The sequence below is a fragment of the Nipponia nippon genome, unplaced genomic scaffold (genome assembly GCF_047370975.1).
Source record: "Nipponia nippon isolate SJK-2023a ecotype South Korea unplaced genomic scaffold, ASM4737097v1 scaffold_7, whole genome shotgun sequence".
NCBI classification, from domain to species: Eukaryota; Metazoa; Chordata; class Aves; order Pelecaniformes; family Threskiornithidae; genus Nipponia; species Nipponia nippon.
The window spans coordinates 8,915,491-8,943,042 of record NW_028262391.1 but is presented as its reverse complement, the minus strand read 5'-3'; the positions used below and the strand labels follow the sequence as shown (position 1 = coordinate 8,943,042).

The following is a 27,552-nucleotide window of genomic DNA, read 5'->3' as shown; positions in this document are numbered from 1 at the left end:
ATTTTAATAGTGCTTCAGTATTAGTTTACATAAAATAATCACGGGTGGAGATGCTCAGCTTTCATTTGGTTTGCTCACAAAAGAGTGCGGGTCCCCATGCCAGCCAGAGAAGGATGCAGCTCAAGAGAAAGCCAAGGGTTCCCAGGTGAGCGGGATGTTTGCTGAAGGGGTATCTGTTGGAAGAAAGTTTTGCAAACACCGCAGTCTCCAGTAGCTCGCCTTTATTCCGACCCTCTGCCAGCTCATCTCAAAGAGTCAGAAGTTATTGCATGATAATTAGTCATCCATCTGCTATAGCGTGTCCCAGAAAAAGGCAGAATGGAGCTGTGTATTATTCAGCATCCAAGATTGAGACCTTAGCAACATATTTCTTCATATAAGTTAATCTAGAGTTTTAAGCTGTTACAAGTAATGCTTGCGTGTTATTTGACGTGTATGGATAGCAGAATAATATACATAATTGTCTAAATATACTATTCAATAAGCACAGACAAGTTGGAAGAACACAGCTTGGGCTGATCTTTATTTGGAATAAATTTATCAGTCAGGTTAACCTGGGAAAAATCTGCATTTTCTGTATGTGTGGTCTAGAGTATGAGTATGGCAAAATGGAAAACCACCTGTTTGCCACGAGCTGCCAACCTCAATGCTTTTCTTTAACTCTTCGCCTTCCTGTAACTATTTCATATCTTTGAAAAACTGGTAGTGGTTGAAAACGTTGAGCTGTTATTTAACACCTCCTGCAGGGAGGCTGGTTTGAGGCCGGCAGCAGCGGGCTGTGCTCAGGGCAGGCGTTGGGGCCGACATCGCTTCCCTCGGTGCCCCTGGAGCAGGCTCTGCCCCGCCGCACTGCGCGGGGAGAGGATGTGCGGGACCTGGTGCCACTTCCCTCGAGAAACCCTGAAACACAACAGAAGTGAGGAAAGTGTTGAGCAACCTGCGGCCACGTGCTGTCTGCTGTCCCTCAGCCTGGCACAACAACCCCAGGTGCCTGGGGTATCGGTGGGCTCCCTGGGACCATGCTGCTGCTGCTGGGGATGCTCCTCTCCCCTGGGCCTGGGATGCATTGCGCAGTAGCCAGGATACCTGCATCCAGCCTCACCCAGGGGGAAAAAAGCCAAGAAAACCTCTTGTACTGTGCAATGGAGCTTTGTGCAGCTCTAAGTGTTTTAATCATGTTTAATCATGTTCAATGTACTACAATACATTAAAATACTGTTCAATTCTGGAGCCCATCTTGTAAGCCATTGGCTTTCAGTCATCTGGGAAATGAAATAGATAACACAGAAAAATTAAATTACCAGGGTTAGAGTGGGGGGTAGTGCAGCTAATAGGGCGATAGGCAATATTCTGGTGGATGTTTTCCAGCTGCAGGGATAAGTGACCGACTAATTGAATTGGGCACCCGATAGGTTACATCCTCTTTGAAAGACACAGAGGGCTCTGGGTCTCAGTTTCAGTATTGATTCTTTCACATTATATTAAGTGACAATTTATTTAATATTATGGAGAGGTGGCTAACTATAGCAAAGCTCTTCGGTAGTAGGTGGCTCCCTCGGTGCCTGGGGGCTGTCGACTCTCAGTGGGTGCTCCTGGTGCAGCCGACGAGCATCTGCAGGGCTGGCAAGTGGACGCCTTGGACACCCGGGGGGATTGAAAATTAGATGGGAGTCTGTTCCTGAGTTCCTCATGAGGAGATCTCTATATGATGTACAGATTGCATACATCATATAGAAATGCATGGAAAAAAAAAAAAAGAGGGCTCTGAAACCAGGTGGGTTTAGGAAGGTGGAACAGGCAAATTTTCTCCTTTAGTGCTGCTTATTTTTAAACTCCCATCTCTGCAGGGCGACCTGGCGCAGCCGTGGCGAGGCTGTAGCCAAGTATTTCTGCTCTGGGGGCTCAGGTCCCGCTTGGGCAGAGCAGAAAACCTCTGCAGCGCTGCCCACAGGGAAGCCATCTCACACGTTTACTACCCTGCTGGCATCTGGCTCAATTCTAATTAGAATTAAGCAAAGCTAGTGTATTTTTCATGCCGGTTTTGGTTCATTTATCGTTTTAGCACATCCTGAAGAATCGTTAACGCGAACGTGGGGATTATCCCTGCAGAAGAGCAGGGCAGCGTTTACAGTTTCACACAACATGCCTTCCTGGGGCTGGGACGACGCTGCCGTATTTACACCCTGGCCTTAACACATTGCACATGTTAGCGGGGCCAGCGGCCTGGCTCCATGTGCCCGCACACCTCCACGCTCTTACGCTCCCAGTTTCAGTCCCTTCTGGGAGGATGGAGCCCTTGGAGCCTGGCCGGTGGGCACAGGGCTGGAGCTGCTAACAGATCTCGTGTGCTATCAGAGGCAGCCTGGGCTGGGTGCTGCAGCCAGCCTGGCTGAAAACCTGCCAGAACGATGCATTTTAACTAAAAAACATTTAATGGGAATTTTGATCAGTCTTCCTCTAGCCCAATTACAAATGCAAATTAAGTTTTTCATGCGAAACCAGTTAAAATATGACAACTGTTTGCCAGATAAGCACAGTGCTTTTGTTCTGCAGCTCATTTCCTTGCCAAGCTTCCAGCGTTGTTATCAAAAATAAATGTTCCTCGCGGATTTAGATACGCCCTGAAAGAGCTACAAATTGCTGCGGGGTTCGTTGCTGCTGCTTCAGATGGGACCACGCCTCAGCTGAGTGGCTGAGCATCCCACTGCAGCAGGGCCTCGGCTGTTAATTGAAATTAATACCACGGAAGCCCTTTTTGGAGAGGCATCCTAACAGCAGCTCACTCCTGGGCTCTTCTCCCTGCGCTCCTGGGTGGCAGCGCTCATTATCTTGCCAGTGTCCATATCAGCCCAATTTATGGAGATGTAACGGAACTGCTGCAATCATAAGTAATTAGCCCAGCAGGAAACCTGTTTTCGAACAGCTATTGAGATGGAGTGAAATGGCCGAGAGATGCGCACAGGCTGTATTTATAATCAGAGCTTTTATGGCCCAATGAAACTTTTATTGGGACATAACACAGAATTTCCCTGAGGGCGTCCTGCTGTGCTGCGGAAGAATTATCGTGTGGAAGTCTGAAAATCAAGGATTTGTGACAGTATATTAAGATAATTCTCGTGAAGGCCAATCTTGGACACTACTGCCTAAAAAGTCTGCTCTCGATTTTGGAAAGGCAGCTGTGGACAGACTGTCGTGGCTGTAGTGAGATCTGGTCTGTTAGATAAAATAAAGAAGGGCGTTTTTTAGGTGGAAAAGCTCCAAGGGCAGAATTCTGCCTTCTCCAGGCCCTGCTTCTGGAGTGGGATCCTGCCATCTCAGTGCTGCCAGCTCCATTTTTATTGCATCCATGCAGCTTTCTGAAGTTTGGCTGATCCAACTCCATTGTGTGCAAAGTCCCGCTGAGCACCTGTCAAAATGTCCAAAGTGGTAAAAAGTCTATTGTGAACACTGAAATCATATTTTTAATGTGCCTCTAGCCTGGAAGTGGTGACTTTCTGTCCTGCTGCATCTCACCGGTCTCTGGTGCTGCTCTGGCCATGGGGGCAGAGGGCAGGTCCCATAGAGAGCAGAGGGAAAGCTGCCAGGGTAGAGGCAGCTACAGGGCGATACAGTGGCTGGTACTTAAGGGCTGTGCTGCATTTTACACACATAAGTCAGTTTAGGTGCTGGTTTTGCTGGCGTGCAGTGTGCTGGTGGGGTCTCCTCTGCAGATGCCTGGCAGAGGTCCCGTAAGGCAGTGCAGAGAGCTGCCGTCAGCCTGGCCCGGGCGGCCGCCAGCGGGGAGAGGCTGTGTCTGCGGCACTGGGAAAATGGTTTGGACTTTGCATTTAATGTTACATGTAATTATGCAGTGGTGATGCGACGCCAATTATTTGCGCTGCCATAGTGAGCAAAGATAACCGTAAACTTCTGCTTATGCGTAGCATTGCGGTGGTGTTGGGAACAAAAGCAGTTTGAGCTGCATCCCCCTCCGAGAGCTCTGCGTGCCTGTCTGCAGCACCTCCAGGAGCATCCACGGGGCTGGTGGGGACATCAAAATGCGCTGGCCCAAGGGCTGCCCTGGAAGAGACGGGGCTTAGACAACCAGAACCCCCCAGTGGGAAGAGCACACAGCTGCTTTGTGCTGTGGGGTAAATGCCCTTTACCTGCCAGGAGCAGCTGTCTGAACGCTGCCCTAGGGCGAGCACAAGCTTCAGCCGAGGGGTATGGGCACGTAGACCCTGGCAGGCAGGCGTTGGGGGGCTCGGGACCTGGGGCTCCTCCAGATTCACATCCCAGGCACCTTGCTCAGTGGCACCCGCTGTCCCCAGCTCACAGGAGGTCCCCAGCGCCCTGCAGGGACACTGGCCCACCCATGGGGCTTGGCAAAGTCCCTCCACAAGTCCTGCGAGAGGCTTGCGGCTGCACAAGTGTAACCTGCTGTGAGCAGCCAGTGCTCTCGGAGCAGCCCCCAAGTGCACTGGAAAGTACCGTTAACCATTCCCCCCACTATATGATGTATATGCAGGCAGAACTTAAACAAAAAATAGCTAAACTGAATATAATCTTATGCATTGCTTAAAAGGAAGGCTTCTAGCAAAGAAACTTTGCAGAGGGGCTCATCTGACATTGGCACTGATGGGTGCTACATTCACTGCTGTATTAAGTTGCTGTCTTCTCTTGATGTTGAAGAACTTCAGTTAAAGAGCTTAAACTGGCTGAGGTGGTATCATTACTGGTGACCTGGATTGCTGGTTAGCATGCAGGGATGTGGGTTTGTGTAACTGGCTGCATGTGGTTGGTGTCCAGCTCTCCTCCGTACCACAACCCGCAGCCAAACACCGCGGTATGTCTTCCACGGTGCATAAACCTCTGACTGAAAGGAGACAAAAATGTACCCTAATTATGTCGTGATTCATTGAGAACATCCCAGGGTCGCTGCCTGGCTCACAGCCCACATGTATCCTTACAGATGTGCCAGTCCTGCCTCCCTTACAAAGCAAAAAAGGGTTATTTGGATTAAAGAGGAGCCGGGTAGCTGCGAGGTTCCTGCAGCGGTGAGGGGTGGTGTAGACCATGTATGTGGGTGAAGCCTTTCTGGGTGCCCACCCACTCGGGCACGGAGCCGCAGTGCCTCGTCCCAGGGACGTAACTGCGATGGACTTGTTTTATCAGCTCTTTGGATTCATTTTATCAGCACTCAAAATTTAAAAGACAATTCTGTAAGAAATTAAGGTTAAGACTGAGAAACACTCAGATTATTTATGTAAAAGATGAGGTTTTATATACATCAATGACAATTTCCAGTTTACTTTTTTAGGTAGAAACATTAACTTTGCAGCTGGTGATGAAAAAAAGCATTTTCTTTTCTAAAAAGCACTGAGAGGTTTTACTTGGTAAAGCATGAACGGCACAGGATGGAGGCAGGGGTGATCTGCTCTAACTTTTACCCCATGCTCACCAGCCGATGTAGCCTCGTTGCCCGTGCAGGGCGTCTTGTTTAATTAACATATGTGGCTATTGCAAGTAGAGCCTGCTGCTGAGGTCTGAGCACAAGAAAGGCATGAAATGAAGACCTGCCATCTTAAAAGATTGACAGAGCCTGCCAGAATTTATATGCAGCATATTGGTATTACCGAAAATACAGGTTTAGCTGGCAATCAGTTTAAATTTAATGAAATGAATATGATGCTAATTGATATTTGCCCAGTGAATGCTCTGCTTTGGTAGAATGGCACAGCGGAGTAATTAGGGTAAATGGCCTATGTCTGCAGCCATCAAGAAGCAAAGTCTCAAGCCAGACTTGGCATAAAGTTTCAAAGTTGCTTCACCACAAGGTGAAATTTAAAAAAAAAAAAAAAAAGAAAGAAGCAAACAGTGCATTCAGCTTGGGCTGTGCCAGAGGGCTGGGTCTGCATCAGCTTGAAATGTTTCATCCAACCCAAACCAAAGGACCTCATTTTATTTTTATATTTTGGGCTGCAGAAGCATCTTTTTCCCGCTTGTTACAGCATGAGCCGTGCTGCTGCCCACCCCTGGGAGCAGAAAGCCCCTGCGGCCCCGGCGTGGCTGGTGCTGCAAGCCCTGTCGGGGAGCACCAGGGAAAGGCTTGTCCATCACCCGCTCAGCTGCACAGCCCCAGCTCCCCTCGGTGCCTCCACAGGGACAAAACCGGGTCTGAATAAAGTATTTTTTCCTTTTTGGAGTTTTCCATTCTGCTGACCGCAATGATGCACATCATCCTGCCCCTGCAAGGTCCGGGGCAAAGAAACAAACTGTCCAAGGCATTGACAGGTGTATTTGTGTAGGAGCCATAGAACATCTCCTGGCTTCTGCGCTTGTGTAGAGTATCCTGCTTGCTGTAGGTTTGCCTTTGGCTTTTGCCTTTATTTTGAACCCTGGGATGGATGCAGTGGCTCCTTGGATGGGGGCTAATAGGGATCACAGGAAAAGCAAAGCCAGCATGGTCATGAGCATCTGTGCTAAAACAGATTTACTTGATGAAGCATTTTGAGCAAGTTATTTAATGAGCGATTGTCATCTTCCTCAAGGGGAAAATGCATGCTACGTCTTGGCAAATAGCTGCAGCTGTAGCGGTTTGGTGGCACTGAAGCAGCACGGAGAGCTTGGCCAGAGGCTTATGGCTGAGCCTGAGCTACCACCGCACCCCAGCACCATCCTCCGCCAAGGCTGTCATGTACCTCTTGTTTTATAAGCTCAGGATTTTCATGATACAAAATTATGTTATTCTAAAGTTTTAGTCTAGAAGTGATTATCTTGTTCAGGGAAATGAAATAAATCCTGTATTTAAATACATATTTCTTTGGCAGAGACTGTAACCCCTCTGAATTTACCCCTCCCTGGCCCTCCTGTGGCACCCAAGGGTATGGGCAGCCCTGGCAGTGGGGACAGTGATCAGGACCTGGGTGACAGTGGTCTGGGCACATCCCCAGGACCAAGACGCATCATTCAGCAGTGCCGTCAGAGCCAGCTGCTGGCTGCAATGGGAGCTCTCCAGACACGTAGAGAACAAGATGTAAAAATACATCTTGAAATATCTGTGCCCAAGCAAGAGAATGCTGTATGTCCATCAGAGAGAGAAATAATCCCGGTTTTGTCAATCTTGCTTTGGGCTCTGAAATGCAAAGCTGGGCTCTGAAAGCTGAGTGGGCGCTTCGTCTGCATTGGGCTGGCTCTGCTGTCAAGGGAGAGCCCTGTGGGTGCCACCGCCAACGCTCCAGCTACATCCCCCAGTCCCATGGAGACAGAGAGGATGTCTTGAACAAGGCCCAACCGTGGGGCACCTTGGTGTCAGTGACCCCATGGCTTGTGCTCCCAGATGACACGCTCTTTTCTGGGTATTTAGCAGTGTTTATTTGTGATCTGTAATACTAACTCACTCGTTAGGTGTCTGGAAACTCTTTCAAAGCTAAATCTTGTGTCTGAGACAGAGCCTTGCAGTGGTTAGTTCAGCTAGTTATTACTTAGCTTTCTGACTTCCACCCCACAGATCAGACCTGCCCTCCCTCCCTCCAAATCTCGTGCCAAGGGGTCCGTCTGCCCCAAACCTGCGCCTGAGGGCAAGTCCAAGGGGGCCGCTCATGGCTAGGAGTTTGTGGGTCTGCTGTATGATTAGCTGTTAATCATCTTTTGGAAAATATCATAAAGTAACTTTCTTTACTCCAACATAATGCTTTCCATCCTCAAAGAAATGTGCTGTATAAACGTTAATGAGCCATTAGATAAGCGAACTGCAAAGAGATCATCAGAAGCTATTCACCCTCTCACCCTGGGTGGTGGGTGGTCTTGGCTGGCTGCCAGCTGCCCACCCAGCCACTCTTGCTCTTCTTCCTCCTCAGCAGAATGGGTTGGGGGGGGGAGAAAATCGTGGTGTACCCCCGCTGCAGGGGAGGAAATCAAATGTTTGTCATCCTGAGTTCAAAACAGGTTGTCATCGCCACACCAGCACCTCCAGCTTCTCTCTTCTTGCCACCGCTCCTGCTCCACCTTCACGTGCCTTGAGCAGGAGAGAGCCTGGCAGGTCACCAGAGAGGCTGTGGGGTCTCCAGCCTCGGAGCTACTCACACCTCAATGGGACAGGGTCCTGGGCAGGCTGGGCAATGAGCAGGAGGTGGGTGAGAAGACCTCTGGAGACGCCCCCACCCTCACCCCAGCCCTCCTGGGAGTCTGAGGGCAGATTTAGGAGTGGGGTGTGGGGAACCCCTGTGGACCATTTCCCACCAGCCTGTGTTAGGGCTGGGGAAGGGACAGCGGGTGACCACCCGCCCGCTCTACACTGCCACCCATGCGCACTCCGTGGGCACCCTCTCCCATTGGTCTGCACCCGGGGCATGCCCAAACTGCTGCTCACTGCCCCTCACCACCCGTCCTCCCCCAGGACTGCTCTGCTGAGTGGCAGTGATGGGCAGGGGTCCTGGGGGTGACTCCAAACCGTCCCCATCCCTGCCTCACCCTCCCACTGCTCCGGTGAGCAGCTCCCCAGCCCAGGGGTCCCCAGGCTGCCCCTGCCCTCAGAGCCCAAAGCCAGCGCCCTGGGAGAGGCGGCACATGGCGGTGGGCACCAGCAAGCTACCGGCTCGGAGCTGAGCTCCCTGCTTCAACTGCAGCCGACTGCAGCACGGGACAGGGATGGTTTGCTTCAAAGACTTTGCGCTGCGGCTTATTCGGCTGGCGATGCTGGCGGGGAGAAAGGATTAACCCTGGCACTGCTGTGAGCGTGGGTCTGCAGGCAGCGGCTCCGGGTGCCAGAAACACGGGATTAACGTGTTAACTCACTGGCACACTGTAGCAGAGTGATTTTTCTCCCCCTCCCCTTTTTTTTTTCCCCATAATTAGCCCATTTTAACATCGAATTGTTCCCTGCTATAAGAGGTCCTCTCCTTGCTTAGCGATGCCGGCAGCTATTTTTACAGGAGGCATCTGCCTGAAGCGCCTGCCTTCCCTCTGAGCACAAAGGAGGCCCGTTCCCACGCTTCCCGCAGGCTCCTGACGGGTTGATCCCGGGAGCCGCTGCAGAGCTGGGGCTGCGCCGCCACCCGCGCCCGCTGCCAGCCCCAGCCCTCGGGCGGGCTGTGATGGGTGGGATGTAGCGGACTGCTGCATCTGGGCAAAGGAGAACCGATGGATATTGCTGGTCCTTAGAGACTGGCTGGCGAGTCGATGGTTCTTCAGCCGGCAAGGCTGCCTGTTCAGCAGTTCGTGGTCCCGCGGGTGCTGGAGCCAGCGCTTGCAGCATGCCTGCATTGATTTAAAACCGGCAACCAGAAGCAAGCCTGCATCAAGACAGAGAGGTGGCTGCTGCTGACGGTTCATCATGAAGGAACAGCTTTATATTTCTGAAAGCACCTGACTGGATGGATGCTTTTGTCTAAGCAGAGCAAATATTGCAAGGGGAGACTGGAGAGCGAGCTGAAATCTGCTCTTGCGATTGCTTCGTCAAGTTCGGGGCTTCTCTCCTCCTGGCATCGCAGGGACGCAGCCCGGCTCTCCTGGAGACCCCCACTGCCTCGGCTACTTCTGTGAGTTCAAGGTCGGGAGGTTTCCTCGGCAGCGTTTGGGACCGAGCCCCGCGCCGCTGGGCAGCCTGCAGCCCACGTCAGGGCGGCCGGGGGCTCTGGCTGCGACCTGGACGGTGACTAAAGGTGTACCGAGGGCGCGATGCAAGTGTCCATCGCCTGCACAGAGCACAACTTGAAGAGTCGAAATGGTGAAGACAGACTCATCAGCAAGCAGAACACCACTACCCCGAACGTAGTGAATGCAGCCCGGGCAAAATTTCGGACAGTGGCTATTATTGCTCGCAGTTTGGGGACATTTACCCCTCAGCACCACATTTCATTAAAAGAATCCACCGCAAAGCAAACGGGCATGAAATATAGGTATGGTCACAGTATCATTCTTTGTTACGTTGCAGTGTAATAGCTCTTTACTTTGCCTCTAAAGAATTGCCTGCCTGGATGCATCTGATTTTGCAGAGGAGCTCTCTACTGAGGTTATTAATAGATTTTTAAACTTGTGCATAACTGAATAGCATTTGGGTGTTAACGTTTTTGCAGGCATAAGTATTTGTGATTTTATACAAAAAACACTTGCCTGGGTAGATTATATACAACATTGTGAATTTACAACAGTGGTGTTAAGATGGTTTCTATTCAGTGCTCAATATAACTTATATTGGTACTAATGAGCAGAAAAATCAATTAGCAAAGCACGTTTGAGGCTGGACAGGAAAAGTTCATTTGCAGTATGTTGTATGGAGCGAAAAGAAGGGTCTGCCTTGGGTACCATTTCATCATGGTGATCGCTTACTGACTTTTCACCTGGTTCACTTGGTGAAGATGAGATCAAAGCTAATTTTAGGTGAAATGCAGCAAAAAACCCATGGGCATTCTTATAAAATGCCTCATGCATCTTACAGATTTTTATTCCTCCCAACCTAGGCAGGCAAAATAATGAAGAGCTGTGACTTCAGTCTGAAGTGCTCAGTGTGGGCAGCTGATAAGCTTGTCTGTCGTGCCTTCAGCTGAAAATGAGGAAGATTTCTATGACTTTGACAGTTGGCTTTTGCCTGTTCAGGATGCCCCTTTCAGCCACTAATGGGTGACATTATTGGGACTGGGAGAAGGGAACAGCCTGGGGATGCTCTGCACACCTTGCCTGAGGCAGAGCTGCTGCCTCCATGAGCAGCCCTGTGCAGAGCAGCCCGGCGGCTGGCACGAGGGGGTCTCCACGGGCAGGGTGCGGGGAGGGCAGCAAGGGGTGAGGGTCACTGGGCATCTTCAGCCGTGCTTGTTCCCAGCTCACTGAATAATGGCCGATGCTCCCGTGTAGCCAGCTGTACCCGCTCTGGGGGAGCGGCGCGGGGCGAGGATGCAGTTTTGCAGTTACGCTGATGTTACGGTCATTGGGAGTGGTGCAAAGCCAAGCTGGCTTTAGCACCATTACGTGAAATTCAAGCACGCGTGCAGCTCAGCACAGGGCTTGGTTTAGGCAATTCCATAGTTATGAAAATTTCAATATTAACTCTGCAAGAACCGCATGGACGGGGCGTATGGAAGCAGAGTGAATGGGATGCTCAGATGTAATTTGCTGTGAGTTGTTTGAAGGGCTGAGGTGGAAGGTGGAACCCAGCCTTTCCGACTCCTCGTTCCTGTTGTTTGCCCATGACCAACTTCTAGCAGGAGTGTTGCACGCTCCTGCCGCTTGCTCCCTGGCACGGTGTCGGCAGCAGAAGCAATCCGGGCAGCGCTCCTTTGGCAAGCCTGCGGTGAAAACAGAAATGCTGATTAATATCTCCCAGAGCCAGCTCCCAGCCTGACCTGACGGGGTGCTGGGGGTGGTGTGGTGGGGCAGGCTCAGTGCTCTGGGGGGGCTCCCAGAGGGGTGACAGTCCCGGCTCCTGGGCGCTGCGGGCTGGCCCTGGCTGTGGGGAGGGTGGTGTCTGGGGGATGGCAGTGGGTTCTGCCTGAAGAGAGGCAACTCTCGAAATCAATATAACTCATCCTTTAATCAGATGTCCACAGTCTCCCGGTGGAGTAGGGGTCGGTGGAGCAGTGCCACCTGGGAGCTCCCTGTGAGCCCTCTCCCCTCCTGCAGCCCTGTCCAACCGTTGCACCTCCCTGCCTCAGTTTCCCCAGTAAGCACGTCTGTGGGAGACGTGTCTTTGATCATGTCATTCAGAGACATGATCTGTTACCAAGTTGTGGCTTCTGCTCGTTAGGCTTACGGACACTGTGTACTAATTGTCAGCAGTTATCTCTGATGATTTCCCATGGGCTCCTGCCACTATAAGTGTACCGACACGCCGGGTAATTGCAATTCTTTGCTGCCCACATGACACAAATGCTCCTGCAGCCTCCAAAGTTGGGCCTTTGTAAATCCTTTCTGGCTTATTTCTAGATAAGGTTTCAATACCGAGGGCTGAATTCTCCTGCGGTGTTCAGCACAGCCCTGATGGCTCCCCCAGCTTTGGCTGCCCGAGACCTGGGGAATTGCATCAGGAATAGCATCTCGTTTGTGACAAGGCTGATGTTTTATCTTTATGACTAATCCCTGTTTCTGCTCCCAAATCTCTCCATATCGAGAGCTGATTTCTCCCCCAGGAGAAGAAGTGAAGGGGAATTTGGAGGAAGAGCTGAATAAACCTCCAGGCTCAGCTGTGATGCTGCTGAATTGAGATAACCTTTAGTTAGGGAAGACGCCTACCAATGGTGATGGAGCTGATATTTCGTGTTCATCTCTGGGCCCGGTTCCTCAGTTCGAGGGAAATCCAGTGCCTGGAGAAGCCAAAGGCTTTTCCCAACGGCTATAACAATAATCCTGTAAAGTCCTCAGCTCCCTTACATTTGGAGCTGAAGTCCTTCCCAATTAATTTTCTGCTTGAATTATGTCCCTGATGCTAAGCTATACTGCGTGTGCTGCTTAAAATGGCATGCTAGCTAAGCTGCCCCTTGTTTTACGCTAAAAATACCGATAGCCGCTCCCCGCTTAGACCCTAAGCGATGCTGCTGCCCCCCTGGCAGGGCTGCCCCGCAGCTCCCGCTCCTCTCCCGGGATGCTTCCCGACCCCGGCGCTGCCTCCCCTGGCTGCCAGGTGCTCCTGATGCCAGTGGGATTATGTAAAAGGGAGAGAGAGCGACTACGCCTGTGACAGGGGTGGGGGCAGGAGAGGAGCCAGCTCAGGGGCTTTTCATCAAACGACATGTTTCTGGACCCGTTCCAGCTCAGAGACCAAATTGGAATATAAAAGACAAAGTTTACAGGAATAAATACGTTCGCCGGGGAACATCTGCAAATATTAGGACTCAGGTGCATTCCCGTGGCATTCGCGTGAGCAAACCACTGCTTTTCCTTCACTAAATTGCATTTTGCTGCCTCCCTGTCAGATTGGGGCATCAGCCAGACGGGACCTCCCCACACATCACCTCTGCTGTCACCGCCGGGGACAGCCTCAGCTGCCTCCTGCGTGCAGAAGGCAAACGGGGAGAGGGGTTGTTCCCTTTTATCCTTATTAAAGCTCCAGATCAGTCCCACTAGTGAGCCTGCCCAGATGCTCAGGGAGAATATTTGGGATCACTTCAAGTCTTTCCTTGAAAATTCTGTAGTTGCAGTGCTTGGCTTGGAAAATTGCAATCTGCCGCACCGCTGCTGAAAACAAAGGATGTATTTTTACATCCCTCCCATGCTGTTGGAGAGCCTGTCTCCCTCCTTGTGCCTGCCCAAGGGATGGCAGGCTGAGTCTTCAACTGCTTTGGACCATCAGAAGGTCACAGTCTGGGTTCTTCTCCCTCCTAATTTGCCATATTTTCTTTTAATTTGTTGTCAGCCCAGTTCAAGCTGCCAGTAAAGTGGATCCAGTGGGGCTATTTGGGATGTGCCATGGCTACCACAGAGAACAACTTCTCAAACTGAGACTTGTACCGGCCTTCCCCTGCTCATACTGGCAGCCTTGCCATCATGCAGGCAGCAGGACAAAGCCTCGCCCCAGAGCATCCCGGCTCCCTGCAAGCCTGATCCATGCCCAGGACACAGCAGGGAGCTCAGCTGCACAGGGCTTGGGGGTCAGCTCCGGATCCATCCACTGTGCTGCCGAGTCGGGGCTGCCAGCAGTTCAAAACCAGCCCTTTATGAGAGCTCTGCCTGTCCATGGGCACAAGGGACTCAGTTTACAAAGCTCAACTATCTATTTGTGTTCACAAATAATTGATGGCGGAAGCTTTGACCATTAACTCCAGTGAGAGCCTAAACAAAAAATTTTTAACTGCAAAGACAAGCTGGTGGAGTTAATAGTCCGTGCTCACCCTGCGGCCAGTGCAGAGCCTGGGCCAAGGTGTGGAGAGGCTGGGCACTGTCCCCCCGAGGGGAGACCCATCCCTCCTGCCTGATGCGGGATGCCCAGCCCTGTCTCACGAGCCGCTCGGCCGTGGCTGCCATGCCCGTGCCACCGCAACGCTGGGGCTCCTGCCTGTGCCGCAGCGTTCTCTGAGGACAGGCATTAGTAATGGCCAGCAGAGCTGTAAGGAGGCAGCAGTAATTAAAGTTTATGCAGGGAGGCCACCCTGGGAACCCTGTCCCTGCTCGGTCAGGTCTGCATGGGGACCTGCCCTGCTGCTGCAGGCGCTGTAGGGGAAATGGTGTTTGTTGCAGTTGCTGAGCACTGGATGTGCAAGGATTGTGTGTCGCATATTGCAAGGTCTGGAGCAGCTTTAGCAACCAAAGACCTTTCCCAGCCACCTGGGAGTTGACAAGCTCTCCCCGGTGCCAGTGACGCAGTGCTCAGCTACCTGCTCAGCACCAGCCGCTGCTCTGGAGGGCAAAGCACCGGCATGAACCCGAATGTGCACGAAGGGTCTGGAGGAGACGAAGCTAGCCGGGCACGCGGTGCTGCTGCCTGTCTGCTCCCTTCTCCTGGCGCAACGGGTACGTCTCAAAATTGTGGGTGCCTGCGCTTACAGCAAGCCTGGTGCCGGGTGGCCTGGTCAATCTTTTCTTACTTGGGATTTTTTCTGGCTCGCTGCCTGGGTGCTGCTGCTTTCCAGGCTGCAGGCTGTGGGACCTTCCAGTGTCCCCGTGGCACAGAGGCAGTGCCCTGGCCACATTCCAGCGGAGGTCATTACATCCTTCTGGCTAAAAATTCCTCTGCTGTTTGAAGGCATTTTTCTTCACTGTGTGCCTGAAATTGTGGGTTCTTGTCGAAGTGCATTAATAAAGGGCTGCTAATGCATTGCATCGCAGCGGTGGGTGTGTTTCTCTGGTGGCTCTGGTGGGATGTCTCTCTTCCCCCTCTTGGAAAGGCGGCTGCATGCTTGACTTAGCCAGGGTCAGAGCAGCGCTCCATTGGCTCTGCACACCAATTACAGACATTAAAGGGCACAATAAAAATACTATGGCACAAAGAATTCCCTATCCCACTTTTCTGCCTAAATAAATATCCGCTGGCAAACATAATTAAGGTATGTAACAAGTATAAAACTCTCAATCCTATGGTTAACTCAAACCTTACTAGTCTTTGCGGGCTGGCAGGTCCCAGCCCGGAGGGGAGCAATGCTCTGGAGCACCTTCCTTCCCCAGGGTTATCCGGGAAGGGAGGAATGCAAACCTGCTCCTGGGAAACATTCGGCAGCCATTGCCTCTCCCTGGAGAGGTTCCCAGCACAGCTGCCGAGGGCTTGCAGAGGAGGGGGAACCGCTGCCTTTGGGGGACACAGCCCTGCAAAGACCCAGAGCCATGTCTGAGATGTGTGATTACCATCAGGAAAATAACTTTTGCCGGTGGTTTCTTCCACTCCTTTGAACATACCCCGGGTGACCCGTGGGCTAGAAGCAAAAATTGCACTCCTTTTATTAAAGTGCAAATTTCTTATGTAGAAGCGTGGTATTATTAACGCTAGAATTGCATTGTAAAGCGCGCTTTGTATGCAGATCCTGTGCAACATGCCTGGCTGTACAGCTGCTGTCAGTGTGGGCTTACAGGAGTCAAAAGGAAACTTCCAACCTGCTGGGTTTGGAAAAACACATGGGTCAGTTTGGGCTGCAAGGTTAGTTTGGAAACAGAAGATAAATTTCTTTGCAGTATTTCAGGACTTGTGTCTTCTTTTTCCTTACATCATACTACAAGCATTAACCATAATAACTACTTCATATATTTAGGAATCCATGGTTTATGTCTTGCTGCAATTACGAGTAGTTTTAAGCACTCACAGGCAAATGGCACAATTATTTTGATATAAAATCATGTATTATTTCAGTAGCTCTCCACATCAGGTTGATTTTTATGGCTCATCATCTGATCTTCATTTTATTGATGTAAATTAAGACCAATCCAGTGAACAGAATGGATTTATACTGAATTCACAATACGTTTTCCCCCAGGACTGGAGCTTATAATGGCTACAAAGAAGGCAGGAATAACTCAAAGAAGGAGAAAAAGGAACCAGTTGAGTAAACAAAATCTGTGCTGGTTTGTGCTGCTCTCAAATTCCTAATGGCTCTCCAGGAGTTTGTAGCTGCTAAGTAAGGCTGTGGGTTCGGTGTGGTCTGGATTTTTCTCAGCTCATTACATTGATGCAAAAGCCACATTTTACACTGCAATGTTAAATTCAGTGTGGGCAAAGTGAGCTTTAGATTTGAATACACATTTACTTACCGTGTAAACTCTAAATGGTAGTGCATGGAGTTAGTTAGCTATACTCACTCCCTGGCTTTCATGTCTTCAGTAAACGAAGACTTTGCAGATGTCTGGCTGAGTGTAAGCACTGAAAATGTGCTCTTCCAGGTTTCAGGTAGAGCAAAGTTGTCTTTTTTTTTAAAGCAGACTGCCCAGGTGCAGCCTGCTTGGCTGAGCACGGCTGCTTCCCCGCTCTCCGCTGGCGGCTTTGCTGCTGGAGGAGCGATGCCCAGCGCTGGGTGCTGCCGCTTGCCAGGCTGCAGGCTGTGGGACCCAGCTCTGCAGGCTCTGCCCCGCTCTCTGCTCCCCTGGGTGCAGTGAAGGAATTTCTTCTGCTGAGGGTTTCTCCTTCTCCCCTCTCTCCGCTGGAGACCCAACCAGGCCAAGAACACCTTACATCAACTATAGTTAACTGAAAAATGGATTTTTAGTGTTATTTCCAAGTATTCTACTATTCTTCATAAAAATGTTTCTACTTTATTAGGCATTTTGAAAACATCTGTCCACCAGCTTAATTATATATCCTCCAGTGAGGTTGAGCTCAGGGAGAAATACACAACCGGTCGGAGCGGTGCTGGCTCATGCGTTAGCGCAGAGGAGGGACTGTTACACAGAGGACGAGTGTCAGCATTTGACATCATCTCTGCCCAGCTACACCGTGATAGTCCCCACTTCCCTGGCAAGCATGGCGTGCAAGCTGTTTCTCGCTCCCCAGCACGGTGTCCTCCGCTCCCCATGAAGCAAGGTCTGGGGATGCCAGACTGCCTGTCCCGGCCTCTGCGTCACACTGGGGGCAGGAACACTGTCCTGCGGTGCTGGTGGCACTGGGGGGCACTGGGGCACACACAGCAACAAGCCAGGGCTTCGTCTGCTGTCGATTCCCACCCCCCCATTTTAATCCCAAGAGAGAGCGATAAGCTAAGGAGAACAAGATTGAATTCAAGGACAAATGGTGTTTTAAAGAGCACGCTTTTCATTTCAGTTTTGTTAAGCAGAAGCAAAATGATGATATTTTAAGGAAGCTTTTAAATAATGCAATCGTATTCTGGGGATGAGCTGCAGAGCCTCTTGAAGCTCACCAGCAGCCGAGCCGTGCAGGGCACAGGGCAGCAGTGCAAGGGCACGGGAGCAGCCTGGGTGGCTGTCGCTGTCACCGGTGGGTGGCTGTCACAGCACTGCTGCTCCCTGTGCCACCCGGACCCGGGGTCTGCTCTCCCAGGGCAGTGGCGGCTGGTGGCTGTCCCCTGGCATGAGGCAGCGTGTGGCAGCTCTCTGGCTCGCAGCAGTGGCTGAAGCAGGCTCCTGACCAACTGGCTGCTAAAACTCACCCTGCTCCACTCTGCTCATCCTGAACCACTCACCGCAGCGTGATATTTTCGATTTAAAATCTGCCTGACAACATTAGTCTAATGCTTAAATGGATGGAAGAAAAGATGTAATGCAGAAATGCTGCTAATTTAATTACTTGTGAAGTGCACAGTTTAAGATATTTAAAATGTATTATTTTAGCATGGCTGCTTTGGCAAAACCCAATTTGAATTTTGAGCATGCTTATTTTTATTTTAGACTAGCATTATAAAATGCCATCTGTAGAACATGTTTGTTAAGAAAGTAATTCTCAGTAAGGAAAGAAAATGCTCTGCACGAGACTCAGTGTGAGCCCAGAGGTTAAAGCTGGGGTGACATTTTCCCTGCCACAAGTCAGCGGACATCTCCCCTTTGCCTGGGGTTCAGCACGTGCTGAGCAGTGTGGCAGGAGAGGGATGGCTCCGGGGAGCTGTTTCTACAGCTCCTGCTCCAGCAAAACTTCCATGCGTTTAGGTATTTGGAAAATATCCAACAAACCAAGTTCTGGTGGTGCTTAGTGATGGGTAGATACCTGATGTAAAGTCAGTGGATAGTTTGGATGGATCTTGCTAATGCACAGTGGGATTTGGCTACCGTGTCCCTTATCTCGCCCCTGTTCTTCAGGGTGGTCCAGGCAATGCTTCCCATCACTCTGCAGGAGTCAGAGCAGTGTTTGGTGGGAGCCTCTGGAGGGGCTCAAAGGTGTTTGCTCCTGAACAAACAAACTTTTAGAAGTTGATCAGAAGCTGCCCTCCATCCGTGTCCTCTGCTGTTGTGCTCACTGTGTACCCCTCCAGAGGAGGCAGGGAGGATGAAGGAATACAGCAGCCCCTGTGACAGCGAGGTAACTCTGGGCGTGTAGGAGAGATTGCAGCCTTTTGGGGCAGGCTGTGCCCTGTCTGCTGGGTCACTCCGGGTGGCTGGTGGGACACACAGCACTGCTGTCCCGCAGCGATGCCTCCGCTGCTCCCCACAGCAGCATCCCCTGTGGGAGATGCAGCATCATCCCTTCAGCAAACCAAGACTTGCTCCTCATGGTATCCGAATGTATTAGAAATGTTTCTCAAACTATTTTTGCAGCCCAATAAAACCTCCTGGCAGGTGGATGGGAGTGGGGAGCAGTGCCTGGTGTCCGAGATGCCTTGCCCAGGGTGGCCAGGTGCTTGGCAAGGGCTCTGCAGGCACCACACTAAAGAGTTTCAGGAGCTATTTTCTGGCAAAACTCTGCTTGGAGAATGAACAGAAATAATCGATGGGACACAGGGCTTGAGAAGCAGAAGCAGTGTATTGAAAAATAAGGTCCTGAAGATCCTGGAGGCCCTTTGTACGTGGCACCCCAACGAGGTCCTGGTGCCTTGCTCCTAAAGAGGAAAGTTTGTGCGTTTGATGCCTGGTTTTTGCTCAAAGCACGCAACAGTGGTGTGAGAGTCTGTTGCAGGGCCTGCCAGCAACTTAAATTCAGCTGGATGCAATGCATTTGGAGAACCTCAGATTCAATAAATGAGATGGCCTCCTTGCACAGAAAGGGCACGAGAGAGGTGACAGCTGGGCTGAGACTGTTAGGATTGCCTGCGCATACACCCAGCTTGCACGCTCCTTGTGAAGGGGTTGTGTAAGTCGTCATAAAAAATGTGCCCTGTACGTTAACAACAAGTTGCTTTAGAAATATTTTGAGTATGAAGTTATAAAACTTTTATGGCATACCTGTATTTTCCTGTAGGCATTACATTTGCCAGAAAAACCAAGCACTGCCTGGTCACAGTTTCAGCTGCATCGGCTGCGAAACTGTACTGCAACCAGTTTCAGAAGTACTTAAAAGCTGTCAAAAATGTCCTTTGTCTCTGAAGGGGCAGCAGTTAAAACAAAAATTCAGTTATTTTTCATAGTGGTGTCCCTGCCTCAGCCTGCTTATTTTTAGAATAGTTCCTGCAAATAGCTTTTACCTAAATATTTACGCAAGAATAAATTGCCCCTCCAAAGCGAAAAGCTCCCCTTCCCAGGGCAACCCTGCTGGGGGATGCTCGCGGCTGCAGATGGGGCAGACCTGCTTATGGCTGTGCCGAGCACCCAGCGTCTGACCAGAGCTGCTCAGATTCCTTCCCATTCCTTAGTCTTGTGATTTTGCCAGAATTAGCCTCTCCTGCCTGTGGAGAAAAGACGTGTTTTCCAGTTTCAGCTTATTCAATCACTTCAGCTTAGTGACTAATACTTTCCAAGGTGGGTCAATGGATGGGAAAGGAAAAAACAGTAATGGCGTTTTAAATTTTTTTATTTTGCCTCTTTCAGTCTGAAGTAGTACTGAAAGGAGAGAAACTGGCATCTATTATTTATGACCCTATGGGATGTGTTGACTAGTGACAGTATAGTCAGCACCCTACACACAGGTATGATTTGCTTACTAATTTCCTACATGAATAAAGTGGAATCGACCTGGGCATCGTAACAGAGTTAGGCACATGTTCCAGCTTTGCCGGGTCTTTGTCTGACCCTCTGAGATCTGTAGCACCGTGGGGCTGGGTACCACTGAAGGGTGACTGGGAGAAGCAGTGGATTAACCCGTGCACAGATGCAATGGAGGGCTCCCTGGTCCTCTCTTATGTCTGGAAATAACTTGATTCATTCAAATCCTTTAGGAATTGCAAGATTTTTTTTTTACAAGGATAACGTAATTCCCTTAGACATTTGAAATCCTGCACTTGAAAAGCATCACTGCAGAATGACAAATATTTTTTCTTTTCCTCTCGTCCTCGGGTCCCACGGCTGATGAAACATATTGGGGGCAGGAGAGCCGTGGGCTGTGCACTGTTCCAGGATTGCTGGAATCAGGGCCCCCCTGGCGGAGCTATTCCCCCGGGAATGCCAGTGCCAGTGCTGCCCCCGCTCCGGCATCCCCACCCCACGCTCCCCGCCGGGGCAGCTCTGGGAATAGAGATGCACAGCTGCTGCCGTCGCAGCAAACTCTCCGCAACCATTTCTGTTCCAGCTGCGGGCAAGAGGCCGCCTGGGCAGCATGTATTCCTGGGGGCCGGCTGCGGCCTGGGATGGTGAGCGGCACCCAGCCACCTGGCAGACTGCCTCTCGGCCAGGCTCGCAGGGAGCTTGGGCAGGAGGGAGGGAGTGGGCAGGAGCGTCGCATGCGGGAGCCTCATTCATGGCACAGATACCGCGTGGGGAGGCTGAGCATGCCGGCACGTCTGCCAGAGCCACGCGCGGCAGCCCCTGCGCTTGGCTGCGGCCCATCTATTTTGCCTTATCTACATTTTAATGCGTCATCTGCAACTTTTCTGAGGATGCAGCCAAAAAAAATTCTGGGGAATTTCAGCTGAAGAGACCACCTACGCACCCGGTGGCCCTACGAGTATGGGAGATGAGTTGGAAAGTGTGAAGAGAGCCAAGAAACAGGGGCCAGATGCCATTTAGGCACCTGCTTGTCCCCTTGCACCATCCACACCTGGGCTGGCTGCCCATCCTGCTGGCGAGCCGGGGTTTCCGTTGCCCAGGACCCACCTCCTGGCTTTGCTGCTGTTGTTTTTCAGCTGATCAATACTGCCCTGTTTTGCCTCTGCAGCTATTCCACTAGTAATGGGTTTTTTTTCCTGTTTTGTACCATTGACCTTATATTTAACATCACTGCTGGAGCTGTGGGGATACTCACCACATCCCCCAAACCCCGTTTTAATGCAGCAAGGACCACAGGGCAGCCACGGCCTGCCATGTCGCTGCAGAAACCCGGATGGGAAGGAAGATGCTCAGAGGAGTGCCTGGGACCGTGTCATCGATCCACTTCCACTCTGAAATAGCTTAGAAAAGCAGCATTCCTCCTCGTGCACTTTCACCATGCTACAGCAGATGTGCATGATTCAAATAAAATCCTATTTTATTTTTATAACATCTTAGGTAGAAGAGATTACAAAGTGGTTTGCAAAGCAGCAAGCATAAGCAGTCAAACACTGCAAGCATAAGATTGAACATTAAAGCAAATTTAAGAATGTATATGCTCAACCAAGGAAATAAATCTGTTTTCAGATCACTGACGTATCTGTTGGGCCATCTATGCTGGGCCAGCTTCTGCTCTGGCTTTGTATGTTGATCTATGCTTCTTATTATTTGAAAATAGAGTTAAAGATTTCCTGAGATTTGATGCTTTGCATAAATGTCAGTATTTCATCAGAGCCAGGAGTATCTCTGTCTTTGCTGCAGCTTTATGGCTTGAAGCTTTCCTTGACTCTTGCCCATGCATGGAGCCTTTGCTTGGATGTGGTGCCTTGGTCTGAGCATCTGAAGGTCCCATGGCCATGAGCTGCTGGGCGCAAGCACGGCCAGGCACCACAGGCACAGCTGGGCACCGTTGATCTATCTCAGCCGGGGGTGTCTCTGGTGGGTGGTGGGCGAAAGCACTTGAGTCTGGCCTGCCCTGGCTGCGACGGCAGGGCTGAGCTTGCCTCCAGCCTGCCCGGCACTGCAAAAGGTGGTTTTCCCAGAGGAAACCCCAAAGCTGTCCCATCCCCCTTTGCTGCCGCTGGGATGCACAAGTGCCACCAGGAGCCTCCGTGCTGCTCCGACGTGCCTGTATGGGGCAGCCCGGGTGGTCTATCAACTCGTATTAGGGTGAAACAACTTCCATTTAGAAATGGGGACTATTTCTGTGGGATAAACAGGAAGATAGTTTGTATTAGAGTAAGGAAAGATACTCAGTAGGACTTCGGTTAAAAATCACCGTTCTTGCTTTCCAAGGACTGTTTTAAACCCCATCCTGTAACAAACCATTTTCTAGGTAAAATGTGATGCTGACTTGACAGGAGGTTGAAAGCATCAAAAGAAAGCAGCAAAGGAGGCTGGTGAGGCATTGCCCTGATTTTTGTAGAATTACCCCAAATGAAGCGGGGTACAGTGATTTGCACCTGCCTGTAACCAAAGCTCGCTGAGGATGTTCAGGTGTCCCAGTGGCGCGCAGACCTTCCTCACTTTGTTCTCTCTGCACAAGTAAACGGGTTTAAAATACATAAAACAGTGGAAAGCTGCTTTTCTGCATCACTGCAATTACTGCTAATACGGGCGGTAATTTAGTGGAAACTGCTGTGCGTGTTGTGAAGTGTTTTGTTCGCAAAATGGGAGACAGAAACCATTATTTTTCTCTCTTCCCACCCACACCACTTAGAGACAACCTCCTGCCATCGGAGCTTGCTGAGGGGCAGCTACTGCTTGTCTAAAATCTGTAGGTCTTTTTGAGCTGATGAGGCAGAATGAAATCCAGCCTTAAAAGCAGGAAACCACCCAAGTTAATTAAAGAAGAGAATTAACACCTCCATGTTGCTTCACCCTCAGTTCACAGCAAGACTAAGCCGCACTGGGGGCTGTTGCAGCCTGATGAATCGTGACAAATAGCATTTACATGGCTCTGAGATGTTAGGAGGAGCTGAGCACCCTTCGGTGAAGCAGTTTGCATCTTCCCCTGGGGAGGCAGGGAGCTCCAGAGCCTGAGCAGATGCTGACAGGTCACCTTAGAAACTTGTGAGGAGACCAGGAGATGGTGTGTTTTCCCAGAGCACTAAGAAATATGGAGTGTCTTTGCTAAGCCTGAGCTGTACCATATCCTCGCTGCTCTCTGGTTTGGCATTGCCAGGCTAAGGAGATGTCTGCGTGTGTGTCTCGGGAGAAGTTCAGAGGAGCAAAAGCCCTGCAGATGTGGTCAGTGCTGGAGGGGTAGGTCTCTTCAATATCACAGCTGTGGGAGTGCTTGAGAGACATGTCACCCAAAACTTCCAACAGTTTTCCACCAGGAAGGGTCGGGAAAGGCTCAGTGATGGTGGAGAGGAGAGCGCGACCGGGTGGGCAGGGGATGGCCCCTCTCCTGCCTGTGCCTTTCCCTCCCTTTCACGTCACGCTGGTTTGTACATGGCACCCCATGTCCTGGGGACCCCGAAGGTGTTCTCCTGGTGTGAAGGACATCCCCTTCCCCATGGGGCAGGGATGGGGGGGTCCCACCCCGCCTTGCTGTGTACAAGCGGGGAAATTCGGGCAGCCACAGCTGCCCCTTGTTGCCCATTTTAATGCAGGGGATGGGGTCGGGGTCTGCAATTGCCAGCAGCTCCCTTTGCTCAGGGGGTGCAGCGTGGCTCTCTCTGGCATTTGAAGGGGGAGAGAAGCAGAGTGTGATAAGGAGGGTTCATTAACATGGGAAGCAGCTGAACTGGTGAGGGTTTTGTACGGTATGAAGCAAGCAGAAGCGCTAGGGCCAAGCAAGGCTCTGAAGCTCAGGATTACACTTTGTTGTTCCCCACTCTGCAGGTCACAGGCGAAGGACATCGGATGTGCTGCAGCGGGAGAGGGCAATTGGAAAGGGTCTCTACTTTTGTCAGGTTTTTGTTGTTACTTGAAACAGCCTCTTTTTTCAGGGAACAAATTACATATTTTATTCATTTTCTGTGCAGAAAGGAAGGGTTCTGGAGCGTTAATGGGGATGTTTCTAAGCAACGTTGTTTTCCCACTGCCAGCTTTAGGAACAGTGACTTTTTTTTTAACATTTTTGTAGCAATAAGCCAAACTCTCTGCAGTTTATATGCAGGAAAACCTTGTCATAGTTTCCCCAGTTTTGCTTAATCAGATTGGGGGGGGGGGGGGGGGGGGCTGTATCACTGCCTTGGGGCTCACCCCACCCATGAGGGTGTGTGCAGGTGTGCAAGGAGGGCTGTGCCGTGCTCAGGGTGCCCCAACCCCTCCTTTCTGGTGGTGGAGGTGGAGAACGTCCATGAAGACACCTGCGGGCAGGTCTCTGCACCTGAAGATGCCAATGCCTCTCCCAGGGGCTGGCTTTGTGCCCTTCCCAATTTCCTCTGCTCCATTCAAAGCCCCTCTCTCCCCTCCTGCCTCCTTCCCCCCATCTGTTGCTCTCTGCATGTTTTTCGCAAGCTGGAATACTTAGAAATGCCTGGGGAGTGCTGGGTTTTGCCTCCCCTGCACGCCTCCCTCGCACCGAGGCCGTCGGCGTGGCTGTGGGCCCTGTGGTGTGGGTGGTGGGAGCCGGTGGTGCCCTGCACAGGGCCGAGCATTGCCCCCACAGACCCGGGACCCCCACCCACCATCCCTCCCTGGCAGCCCCTGGGGGCTTGTGAAATGGGGTCCTGGGGGTCACCTGCCACCAGGGATGCTTCAGTAGGACCGACCTGCACAGGACCTGTGCCCTCAGTTTTGTATTTCTGGTAGAGATTGGCTTCTGTAGGCAAAAACACTGACACAGAGCAATGAAACTGGGGTTGGAAGAAGCAAAAACCAGCTTTATCTGATTTCTGTCGAGCTCTTCTAAGCCTGATGATTCTTCTGTGGGTGTGGAGTTGAAAATGTTTTAGTCATTGTATGTGTTATTGCAGAAATTTTATTTAAAACTTATGTTTTTCCTTAGAAAAACCTCTCACTCTTTCTCTCTCTCATTCCTGATAGATAGATGGATAGATAGATAGATGGATGGATAGATAGGCAAATAGATGGATAGGTGCATGGGTGGATAGACAGGCAGATAGGATGGTTATCCTGATCCCATTGTACTGATGGGAATATTGGAAGAAGATAAGCTTAAAGCAGGGTTTGCTCAGCGCACCTCAGACTGAAGCAAAGCTGCTCAGCAGCTTCATCTTCCAAGCAGCCCAACTGTTACTTGCTGCTTTAAAATCTTAAACTCTTTGTTTTTAGCCTCTACCAAACACGAGGCTGTTTTGGGGATATTTCCAGGCTGGCTGGATGCAGGGTGAGGTGGACTGTCAGCACCCAGAGCTGATCCTGGCTGGGATCCCAGCTGGGATCAGCTTTAGCTTCACTAAAGCACGATGCAGCAGGTAAGCACAGCCTGGTGTCAGACACCCAGTGAGGTTTACCCCATACTTGGAGGCAGATGGTTTTAGATCGAACAGGAGCCATGTCCTCTTCTGCAAACCAATGGGGACCCTGTGGGGTTATGGAGGCAGAGGCTGATGCAGGTTCAAACATCTGATGGTGTGTCAGCCGTGCAGCCCTGCCCGGTGCCGGGAAGGGAAGATCTGGGCTGATTTGCATGTGTTAATGGAAGTGACCAAACCCAAACTCTACCTGCTCCAAACAAGGAGGGGCAGCAGCAAAGCAACTCTCCCACCTGGATAACCAGGATATATTTTCTTATAATTGCTTTGTTCCTTAACAATAGGAGGAACCACTTGTAGGTTAATGAGTTGATTAAGAAGCACAGGTGGCTCAGGTCATAAATCCCTGCCGGGAGGGTGGTGGGTGCTGGCTTAGTTGGCTGTGTTTCCATGCAGGGGGCTTGTGACAGTCCTCAAGCTGCTGCTCTCCCAGCTGTGAGTGATGGGGAGTGTCTGGTACCTGGGTGATGCTGTGTGTGGTGTGCTGTGGTGGGGCTGGAAGATTAACAGTGAAGGTTGTCTTAAAGAAGGGAATTACTCTTCCCCACTGCTTGTTGAAGTGCAAGGGGAAATGGGTTTGCTCTGCACCAAGGCTGGGTGCTGGGGTAGATGCTCTCTCCTGTTGGGGTACCTGGGCAGCTGGGTCTGTGTGCTTTTGGGGGCTCATCCTTGCTGGATGTGGCTCTGGAGGGATGGGGAAAGCACCTGCCAGCAGTGACTGAGGGGTGCTCAGCACTGCCTGGGCATGGGGACTGAGCTTGGTGGCTGCTTGTGGTTCCCTGCAGCCTGGTGTTACATCTGCCTCCAGCGTTGCAGCGTTTGCTGCCGTTGATGTGCTCTCTTGCAGATTCTCTTATGCTGGAATTAATTAAAAGTGAGTAATTACAATTGCTTTCTGCCCTGTACCACAGGAGACAAATACCATTCCTGCCATATGGCATGGGCTATTTTGTAGACGTGTTTTCTCCCCTGCCTTTTCCCCCTCTTCTTTTAATTACAGCAACTGTCAGCTCTGAAAATCCCCCAGACCTGACTGGGTGCTGGTGTGCCATGCCGCTGCCCACGTGGTGCTGGCAGCAGACCTGGTCGTGGCCTGCAGTGATGCTTTGCTGCTGGGGATGGGAGCCCTAGCAGCGGCGTGGGAGGATGTGGGTGTCTCTGTGTGTGGTTTTGGGGGGCCCCTCTACCCCAATGCCTGTGGGAGGTACCTGGCACCCATGCAAATGTGGGGCTTCAAATGCAGGAGCTGAGTTAGGCACTTAAAGCCCTGTCCTGCAGCTGCCTGGGTGCACAGAGCCCGGCTTGGAGTGGGTTCAGCTACTGCTCATCCCGGGGGAGACTGAGGTGCTCAGCCACAAAGCGGGGACCTTCCCCTCTGCTGACACCCAGGCACCTCACTGGAGGGGTGTGAGGTCTGGAGGTGTTGTGAGGGGTGCAGGGCTGTGCTGTTAGTGTTGCCTCATCACTGGCGAGCCATAAAAATGTCACCATGGTGGTTTTTTTACCAAATCCTTGCTCTGGGTACCTTCTGCCAGAGCCAAGCTTTGTCCTCCCTAGGGCCCCTGTGGCCCTGCTGTTCTCTGGCTTCCCTCTGTTTCTCATGGCTCCCCAGGATCCCCATGCCTGCTCTTCCTGGGAGCTCTCTGCTCCAGGCTCATCCCACCCACCCCCGTTCACATCCCTCCTAAAACTCTCCTCTTCCCCAGGCTGGACAGGGAGACTTTGCTGCAAGGACAGCCGGCTCAGCCTTGCTGTGCTGCCCGTAACCCGGCTCAGAAAAGCAGGCAGGAGGGCATGGGGCAGGGCTGCGCAGGCTTGCACAGGTCTCGCTGCTCGCAAGAGATAGATAGATATATAAAAATTATATATTCCTTTTGGTCTTGTTCAGCTCTGACTGCCCTGTCAGCACTTACCCTTCCGAGGAAATAATTAAACTAAAAGTTACCATAAAAGCCATTAAAGAGTCATTGGGTGAGTGCAAGAGGCAAAATGAGGACTGGGGAATTTTTCAGGTCTTTCGCAATCCTTGCTGCTGTACCATGTTAAATGAGGTTTAGGCAGGGGCTAGGCTGGGCACCGCTGGTTTAAGGCAAAGACTGTGTGCTTCTCATCTACGTGCAATTTCATTTGAAAAGGTTTTCCTCAGCTTGGT

General features: G+C 51.2%; 1 protein-coding gene across 3 annotated transcripts in view; it reads left to right on the top strand.

Moving 5' to 3' along the window:
- The window catches only part of KCNAB1 (potassium voltage-gated channel subfamily A regulatory beta subunit 1), a 75,395-nt gene that overhangs the window by 13,435 nt on the left and 34,408 nt on the right, over positions 1–27,552 (top strand). The window contains exon 1 of one of the 3 annotated variants that reach the window (XM_009463822.2): positions 8,414–9,878. The exons of 1 other annotated variant lie outside the window; for it this stretch is intronic. In XM_009463822.2, the coding sequence (XP_009462097.1) occupies positions 9,658–9,878 (221 nt within the window). In that variant the 5' untranslated portion in view covers positions 8,414–9,657. Of the gene's footprint in view, positions 1–8,413; positions 9,879–25,778; positions 25,836–27,552 lie in introns of those variants that run through there. One more of the 3 variants, XM_087740521.1, reaches the window with a different exon arrangement.